The 9,504-nt window shown below is 57.5% G+C and overlaps 1 protein-coding gene across 1 annotated transcript in view; it reads right to left on the bottom strand.

The window, feature by feature from the left end:
• CSPG4 (chondroitin sulfate proteoglycan 4) overlaps positions 1–9,134 on the bottom strand; it is an 18,288-nt gene extending 9,154 nt beyond the window's left edge. The window contains exons 1-4 of the mRNA XM_019471949.1: positions 8,991–9,134; positions 6,308–6,529; positions 1,197–4,778; positions 414–893 (exon numbers count right to left, since the gene is read on the bottom strand). Coding sequence (XP_019327494.1) covers positions 414–893; positions 1,197–4,778; positions 6,308–6,529; positions 8,991–9,134 — 4,428 coding nt within the window. The remainder of the gene's footprint in view (positions 1–413; positions 894–1,196; positions 4,779–6,307; positions 6,530–8,990) is intronic.
• Between the last annotated feature and the right edge of the window lie 370 nt (positions 9,135–9,504).

The following is a 9,504-nucleotide window of genomic DNA, read 5'->3' as shown; positions in this document are numbered from 1 at the left end:
CCAGCCCCGCCGGGGAGGGGACCTGTGCACCAGCCTGGGAGGAGGGAGGGAGCCGGGCACCTACCACTTGCTCTGGGGCATCCCTGCGGGATGGATCCAGCACAAAGACAGGGAGCGGGATCCCCGTGGGAAGCAGACCTGGAGCCCAGCGTGGGTGCTCTGCCTGCATTCCCACCCTGTATCCCCAGAGACATTTAAACACACCTCGGGGGTTGATGTGTTCCCTGTCCGCAGGGCAAACCCACCACCCCAAACCCCTCCATCCCGAGGACAAATATCTCTGATGGGGAGAGGAGCCCCGCAGCCCTCCCCAGCCTCCCAGTGCCACTGGGGGCTGGAGCCCACCCCCGGGCTCTTCCCAACCCCCCGGGAAAGCAGCGTGGTGGGCAAGTGGGCACCCTTGGCTGCTCTACCTGGCTCCAGGTGAAGCTGTGCAGCCCACTGTCCTCGGGCCGCTCGCTGTTCAGGAGGGTGCCAAACCGGGGGGGCTCGAGCACCTTGAACTCCATGCCAAGAGCTGTGAAGTAGGCGTTGGGGATGTTGAGGATGCCCGTGGAGAGGGTGACGGAGCCACCTCCTGGCACCGTGATGTTGCGGACGTCCAGGGGGACAGTGATGGGGAGCACAACCAGGCTCACCACCACCCCCTCCAGTGGGTCCGCACCGCTGGCCGTGATGTCCACAACAAACCGGTCATGCTCCTCCTCCGGCTTGGAGTGGAGGTAGAGGACTCTGCCGTTGTTGATGTCCTCCTGGGTGAAGGACTGGATGGGGTCCAGGCTGGGCTGCTCGTTCGAGTCTCGGCTGTGCTGAAGTATCGCCAGGAAGCCGGAGGCTGGGGGGCTGCTCACCAGGTAGACTATGTCTTGGGGAAGGATCTCTTCGTGGGTCACCTGGGAGCGTGGGGGAGACAAGGCATGAGTGAGGGGCTGGTGCTTGCAAGGCTGGGCTGCCCCACAGCCCACTGCTGTGCAATTCCCCAAGGCTTTGCTGGGGGGGGATGAGCCGCAAGAGTCACCTTCTTGCCGAGGCCATGCTTGAACCCCCTCTCTGTCCCTGGGCAAAGCCTGACATGGGTATGAGTCCTTTGCTCTGGGTAGGTGGGAGTAAAATGGAGTCCCACCGGTGGCTGTCCTGGTTTGGTGGCCAGGGAAGTGATGCAGGCTTGGGGAATGACTAGAGAAGGGGATACTCACCAGTAAGTACTCCTCCTTGATCCCAGACGCTTCCCCCTGGAAGACGTGGATCTCCTTGTGGTTGACTATGCGTAGGGGGCTGGGATGGGTGTCCAAGAACACGCTGATGGCCAGCGTGTCCTCCACCGCCACCTCATTCGCTTCTACAGTGAACTGGAGCTCATCCCGGGTGTTCCTGCTCCCATTGTGGTGGTAGGAGATCTCTCCAGCTAGCAGGTCCCTCTGGGAAAAGGCCATGACCGGCTGCTCCCCTCTCAGCATGGTCCCCCACCTCGGGGGGGTTGTTATCAGGAACCGTATCTCTTCGTCTGACCTGATGTCCATGTTGGTCTCCAGGCTGAGGACAGAGGAGTCAATGCTCCCTTGGCTGCCTTGGCGGATGACTAGACCGGTGTTGTTGACTATTTTGATGTAGGGGTCTGATGCCTGCACTTCCAGGAGGGCTGTGGTTTGGTGGAGGCCATCTGAGACCTGTAGCTGGATCCAGCCCCGGTCAGCCCCTGAATGGACAAAGAGGATCTTTTTCTTCCTCAAGTCATCCTGTGTGAACCGATAGACCTGGTGGCTTCTGTCATCGACGGACACGATGCTGCCAAACAAAATGTCCTTCCTTGCCAGCACCAGCTGTGTGTCAGAGAAGCCAGAGTCCTTGTCGGTGAAGGCGATGTCATCTGTCGTCAGCAGGTGCTGCCCATTGCGCACCACATTGAAGACCTTGTTCACCACCTGGACTGGGGTGTGGTCATTGATGGGTTGGATGGAGACCCTGAAAACACCTCTCACCTCCTCCGCATCGGGATCAGCGCTGCCCTCGCCCTGCCTGATCGCTACGAAGGGGATGTCGTCCTCCAGTGTCTCCGAGTCATCATGCTGGTACAGCAGCCGGCGGTGGAGGATGTCATCGTTGGTGAACTCTGTGATCTCCTCTCTGGAGGCCCAGCCGTGGGACGCAGCCCAGGCCAGCCTCCCATGTGCTGGCCCCTCAATCACTTCGTAAAGGTAGTCCATGCTGTTCATGCTCTGTACAAACAAGTGGTCCTTGGAGATGACCGCTTGCCCCCCTTCTGGCACAGTCAGGAGGACATTGGTCAGGGCTGGTGCATCAGGGTCCCCACCAATACTGATTGTGTAGGTATAGACAGGAGAGTGCTGCTCGCCAGCGCGGACACGAAACTGGAAGCTGTCCTCGGCTTGCTGAGAGTTCCTGATGGTCGCGCTGTAGCTCAGGTGGTTTCTTTGCAGGTCATCCTGGGTAAATCCAAAGCCTTCGGTCAGCCTGTTGCCGATGAGCTCCAGGTTTCCCTTTTTGGGAGCCTGGATTATCACGTAGTGGAAGGGGACTGGGGCAGAGTTTGGATCTTCCAACATTGCCTCCAGCTCCCTACTGGTGATATTTCTGTGCCGCTTGTTCTTCATTTGGAGGGGGACCATGGTCCTCATCTTAATGGTGGCTCTTTTAATCCTTATGAGAAAGGTGTTGTTTTGCAAGACCTTCTGCCCCACCTGGACTTCAAATCTCAGCTTCTCCACAACATCTTCCAGCCGGTGCTCTGGGTCTGTGCTAAAATACTGGATGTGCCCTTGCTCCAGGTCTTGCTGGTGGAAGGACTCAACTTTTTTCCATTCCCCTCCCATACTGCCTTGCTTCTGGACTTCACCATACCTTAGGGGCTCTGTGAGGACATACAGGATGGCGACCCGTTGTTTCACGGCGTTTGTCTCCACTGACAGGTTGGCTGTGGTAATGCGTGCAGCCCCTCCTTGGGAGATGGAGAGGCCGGTGTTGTTGTGTAGGCGGATGTCAGGGTCAATGGCGAGGATCCTCAGGGTGGCAATGGGGCTTGGGACTGTGCCGTCGCTCACCTGTAAGGCGAGCTGTAAGTTTGTCCCGCTCTGGTGCACGTAGACTACGTTGCCTGCTTCCAGATCCCTGCAGGAGAACTCTTCGATGGGCACACCAGGGTGAAAGTCATATTCCACATAACCCTCCTCCATCTGCTGGCCACCATGCAGCTGGAACTCGAGGTCGTCACAGGATGTGTCATCATCTAGGACCTGCAGGATGTCTGTGGTCAGGTGCTTCCGTGTGTGCTTCAGAATTGTCATGTGGTTCCCTTGGGGAAAGAGTACCTGTGGGGCATCATTGATGGGGTTGATCATGATGGGCAGCAGGTACATCTGCCCCTGCCGCAAGCACTCTGGGACCCCTTGCTGGGCAGTCACTGTCACCTCCAGCATCAGCTGGTCCATGGGCCCCTCGGAGCCATCGTGAACGTATCTGACTTTCCGATTCACAATGTCCAACAAGGTGAACTTCCTTCTGCTCCTGGACCCAGGAATGTCCAGCTCCAGCTGGCCATGCCTAGGGTCATTGGTGGTGCTAAAGAGGATTTGGGACTGCCGGATGTTTGCAAGGCTCAAGTCTACTGTTGGCTGGGCGTGTTTCCACTCCAGATAGGCCATGCCCCCTTCAGAGACGATGAGGGGGCTGACGTGCAGCAGCCTGCTGATGTTGGCAAAGGCAGGCGGGAAGCTGTTGTCTGGCCGGCACGGTTCCACCACCAGGCCTGGTGCTCCCGACTGGACATCTGGAGGTGCGGAGGTGGGTGCCTCATCCTGCTCATACACCTCGTCGTAGTCCCAGTAGTGCTCCTGCTTTCCACAGCCTGATGTGATGTCCTTCGTGATCACAGCATCTTGCAGACTCCTCCTCTGCAGGTTTATCCTCAGGTCCTCCAAGCAGCCAACAAACGAGTTGTTGGTCATGGTCCACACTGAGATGAAAGCAAGATGGTGCTCCCTCAGCCTTTGCAAAGCTTTTTCGTTCATACCTCCGATGAATAGGTTTCCCTGAAGGTCCAGGTAGTTGTTGATGCCCCGGTTGGATGTGGATGAGGCGTAGTAATCAATCAGGATCTCAAACTTGTGGATGTCCGTGTAGACTTTGACATAGTGCTGCTGCTCATCGCTGATGAAGACGTTGTTGTGCAGGACAATGATGCCATTCCCCTTCTCAACAAACCCTCTCAGGCGCCCATTGGAGATCTCCAGGTAGAAGAAGTCATTCTCCAGCCCTGCATGGTAGATGAGGGGTGCCTGGGTGATGCTCGTCGTTATCACAAATTCGATGGTCGCTTCCTGCCTCGCATCCCACGTGGGAAATGCAATGTAGGAGTGTGGCCCCAGGAACCCGAAGGGGTCCTCGGGCTCTGCAGAGAACTGTGTGCTGCACCCTTCCTGGACCCGGTGGAAGATCTTGGAGCTGCTGTCAGAGGATAGTGGGGAGAGGACATCCAGGCCGTTGAATGTCACTAAGTGGAGGCAACCTCTGAAGGGCGAGCTGGCCTTGGTGAGGTACGGCAGGTCAAGGCTGCCTGTCCCACCGGCATAGAGGCCGTACTGGATGTCCAGCTCCTGCACGGGTCCTGCGATGTCCATGGAGCTGTTGAAGAGGCCGTCGATGGTCAGCGTCATCCTGCTGTCTTCCACTAGCAGCTCCACATCATGCACCGCCAGGTTATTGAGCTGCAGCTCTGCTGGGGACTGCAGTGTCACCTCCTCCGAGCCCAGCTGCAGCCTGGCCTGCAGGGAAGGACATGGAAAGTGCTCAGCTCAAGCAAGGTGTTACCTGCAGCACAGGAGACGCCTCTCCACCTACCAGAAATACCTACTGAAGCGTGGGCTGTTCCTGGGGGCTCACAAGGTCCCTCTGTTTACTACCGTTCGTCCTGCCCTCTTCCTCCTCTGTGCATGTTCCTCCCTCCCCAGCTAGATCCCCCTGTGGGCATGCGTCCTCTGTGAAAGTGCTCAGCTCAAGCAAGGTGTTACCTGCAGCACAGGAGACGCCTCTCCACCTACCAGAAATACCTACTGAAGCGTGGGCTGTTCCTGGGGGCTCACAAGGTCCCTCTGTTTACTACCGTTCGTCCTGCCCTCTTCCTCCTCTGTGCATGTTCCTCCCTCCCCAGCTAGATCCCCCTGTGGGCATGCGTCCTCTGTCCTGCTCTCTGAATTTCTCTCCTTTTTTTCACTCTTCTCAGCAATGGGGGCTCACAAGGTCCCTCTGTTTACTACCGTTCGTCCTGCCCTCTTCCTCCTCTGTGCATGTTCCTCCCTCCCCAGCTAGATCCCCCTGTGGGCATGCGTCCTCTGTCCTGCTCTCTGAATTTCTCTCCTTTTTTTTTTTTCACTCTTTCTCAGCAACCCCCAGTCTCAGGGCTATTTCCCTGGGGCTGTCCATATCCCAGTCCCGCTGCCCCACTGCTGGGCTTTCCCTCTCCTCCCACGGAGGAGCCCCGCCAGATGCTGGCTCCTCTTTCCCTGCCCCATCCTGCCCGCCGCCCTCCATCCCTGCAGCCTGGGCTGCTTCCAGCCCTTGCCCTGGGAACTGGCAGGGGAAATAGCAGCCTTTGCTCCCCACAAGCAGCAGGCTGGAGCCTGCCTAAATAGAGGGTTCGCTGATGGACCCTGAGACACACGGTCTGCATTAGGGAGACCTCCAGCCAGCTGTTCGCTTGCTCTCCTGCTTTGGTTTAGATGTGGTTGGTGACCCAGCCCAGGCTGCAGGAGAGGAGGGATGCATGCCTCGGATGCTCCCTGCTCTTTTCCTTCATGTTGGATGCCAACACCACAACCGCAAGAGGTAATTTTATTCTTCTGTCTCTTCCCATGCCCCGGTTGGGCTTGGCCCATGGTGGGATGGGGGAGTCTGCTGATGGAGACCTCCTTTCTTTGGATCCTCTTGGCTCATCCCTTCTCTTCACTAACCCCTCGCACCCCGAGGGTGCTGTGCACCATGTCTGACCGTGCAATGTGCATGGGGTGCTGGTGTCTGGGTGTCTCCATGATGCTCCCCAGCATCACACTAGGCAGTGGGTGAGGAGCTTCCCCGCTGGAGCCTGTCTCTCTGTATTTAACTGATTCTCCCAAGATTGTGTCCACTCTCCTCTTAAACTTTTAACATCCCCTGGCAGGGGTCTTGACAGCTCGGCTGTCCATGCTCGTGTCTGTCCCTGTGGGCTGCTGCTTGCAGGTGCTGCCCCTTCATTCTTGCCCCGGATGAAGCCCTGACCCATAGACCCCAGCCTGCGTGGGGGTGCCGGGGTGCTGACCTGCAGGGTGCCGGCTTGCAGCTGGAGCAGGAGGTGGTCGGGCTGGCCGGCGGCCAGGAAGAGCAGCCCGCTCCCCTGGCTGGTGTACAGCTGCAGGTGGAGCCGCACCGTGCGCGAGGCGTCCGCCAGCGGCATCTCCACGAAGCTGTCCCCGAAGAAAGAGGCTGCGGAGAAAAGGGAGAGGGTCAGGGAGAGAAGGACACCCCCCCCCACAAGCCCCGTCTGTGTGGGTGCTGTGAATCTGGAGCCCCCTGAGCCTGTCCATCAGTCCTTCCCCTCCTGGGCTCTCCGTTTGCCCTGTGACAGGGTGCTGGAGCCCGGCAGCCTGGAAAGACCCTCAGGGAAGTCTGTTTTCTGATTTTCCTAGGGGAAGGGGTTTCTAGGGGCCAGGTGTGTGGAGGCGGAGGTTGTGTTTCTCCTTGCCCATACAGCATTTAGCGGAACCTTCCTCCTCTTCACGTGGCTAGGGCAGATGTAGTAACACCTATCACTGGGCTGAGTTCCAAGCGTTAGGAGGCAAGCTGTTACCCTAATGAGTCTTTCCCGCTTCTGCCACAGTCGTCTCCCTTTGGAGGAATACGAACCCTTCCAGTGGTGGCTGTGTCGTGCCTTGGCTGGGTGCCCTGGCTGGTGCCAATCGCTGCTGAACAGAGAGATGCTGCGGGGGAGCTCTGGGGATGCCGCTGGGTTGGCCAACACCTTGCTCTGCTCCTCTCCCTGTTTTATACAGCTTTCTAACATATCATCCATCATCTCCCTATCATCCAAACATTGCTGACTGTTCCGTCAGTGCTGGAGGAATAAATGCGTGTGCCTGCGATCCATGTGGGGATGTGAGACTGTACGGAAACCTCGCCTCAAACAGGGCGCCTGAAGCTGCAGCTGGAACGTGTCCCATGCCCGGTATACATCAGCCTTACAGGAACTCAGCGCAATGGCATGCGGTCATGAAATGAAAGACTGTGCCACAGGGCATAGGCAGGAGAGGGCAGAATTAAAAGCACAGGGAGTGGCAAGGCTTAATTTTACAGTGCTTATACTTTTTTTCGCTGGCTCAGTGCATGCGTGTGCATTGCACGCACGTTAAATGCGTGTGTCTGCAATGCGCTGCCACCCATCCTGGTTAGCTCCAGAGCAACCCATGGCAAAGTTAACTCTGCACTTGCAGGGTGAAGCATAAACACTCAGAAGACCTGTAAGTTGTAAAAGTTTGGCGAGGATGTGTCGGAGGGGTGAACATGCACATCTTCAGTCCGTATGTAGTCACAGGCCGTAAAGCCTGCTGGGCGCGAGTTTATACGTGTGGAACTTTCCTCCTAGACTTCGCTATTGCACTTGTCATCAAATCCACCCAGCTGCAGACCCACACTTGGGTTTGGGGTTCCCACGTGCAGTTTGTTGAGGTGCCATGGGACAACGAGGATGAGGCTTTGGCTTCTCCCAGGGTCCCAGCCCAGCCCCTGCTCTCTGTCGGAGGAAGCAGGGATGGAGGTTGGGTGCTGGGATGAAACCAGCCTCCTGCATGGTGAGGTCTGGGTGTAAACACCCATGTGTGTTCTTACAGCTGCTTTTTTTCCTATTGCCCAAATTTCTGTGGGGCTGACCAGGGTGGGAACGGGCAGGAATCGGGGAGGCTCCCCCTGCTCTGGCAGGCAGGCTTTGCTCATGGGGTGGTGCAGCAAGTGAAAACCCAACAACAAGCAGCCACAGTAACGGAGGGCTTGAAATGAGCCCACTGTTAGAGGTGACGGTGAGGGTTTGCCTGGCGTGAGCAGAGCTGGAGCACTCTGCTTTGGCTTTTTGCGTTTTCTTGAGCTGAGCTCTGTGGTGTCCTGCACAGGGGATGCTCTTCTGAGCCTTTCAGGGATGGAGAGACCTCCTTGCCCAGACCCCACCAAAAAATCATTTCCTGCTGCTGGCAGCAGAGAAAGTGCCTTGGTTTTCTCCTGGGGCCTGGGAGAATAATGCGGGTGTTGCAAGGACCGTTACCCCACCTGCTCCGGGCAGGGAAGAAATAGCAGCATGGAAATATCTAGGGCTTGCTTTAATACCAAGCCCTTTGCTCAGCCCAGGGCAGGGCTGCCAGCACGCCTTACTCAAGCCTGCTCATTTCCTGGCCCTCGTGCCTGCCGTTGGCATGGGGCGCTTTGGCTTCCTCGTCCTCTTCGGCCTAGCCAGTGACTCAGAGGAGCTTTGCTATTCTTTGCAGGGCCATGAAGGGCTCTCTGTCCTCTCCTGACCTGCTCCCTCCTTCCAGTGGTCCTTGCAAAACCAGCCAGCCCCGGCATGCCTTGCTCGGTGGCCAAGGGTGGTGGGTGCCCTGCCTGGGGCTCTCAGCATCTCCTTGTCCCGGCGCTTGGTGAGCAGGAACGACACAGCGCATTGCAAAAGGGAATTTTCCTCTCCCTCCTTGCACAGACGCAGGCGGCCGTGCTCAGGCCCCAGCAAGGCGTGCACACATGCATGCAATATATCGTGGTCCCCGGAGACATCGCATGCATGTTATGTGCTGGCTCCTGACGACGTTCCCCCCGTGCGTGCACACTCTGTGCTCCAGCTCCCACCGGGATTTTTGCTATGTTTCAGTTTTGTGGCTTCCCCTAATCCCAAAAACGTGCTCTTCAGATGGGCACCGAGAGGCTGCTCTCACGGAGAGGGAAAGCTTTGCTGGGGCCGGACCCACCAGCAGCTCCTCTGCCAGCCCAGGGGCCAGGCAGCATCTCCCGTGGGTGCTGGGGGTCACATTTCGGGGCTGGAGGAGCTGGTCCGGCACAGCCAGCCTGTTTTCCAGTGTGACAAGGGGCAGCAGCTCCTGCAGCCAGCACATTTTGTCCCGCCTCGGTTCTCCCAAAGCTGCCAGAGATGCTTTTCTTCTCTTTCTCTCATAAGATACTACTAATAAAAAGTTACTGAGAGCGTGGATGCCCAAGGGAGCGGTGCTGTTTGCTGGGTGAGGGAGGAGGGACCCTTGCCCAGCTCTAGGAGGCACTGGGATTTCTCTCCAGCAGCAGAGCAGTGTGAGTTACTGCTGTTTGTCTTCCCAAATTCCTGCTTTATTCCAGGGCCGCTCTCCTCCTCTGCTCTGCAGCCCAGCCAGGATGCAAACGCCACTCGGCCTGTGGCATTTCTCTTTCACAAGGGACTCACAGCTTTTCACCTCCTTCTCCCCTCTTCCTCGCCCTCCACATTGCAAAAGA

This window comes from Aptenodytes forsteri, unplaced genomic scaffold (genome assembly GCF_000699145.1).
Source record: "Aptenodytes forsteri isolate BGI_AS27 unplaced genomic scaffold, ASM69914v1 Scaffold258, whole genome shotgun sequence".
NCBI lineage: Eukaryota > Metazoa > Chordata > Aves > Sphenisciformes > Spheniscidae > Aptenodytes > Aptenodytes forsteri.
Note: the sequence above shows the minus strand (reverse complement) of the source record. Positions and strands in the feature narration are given on the sequence as shown.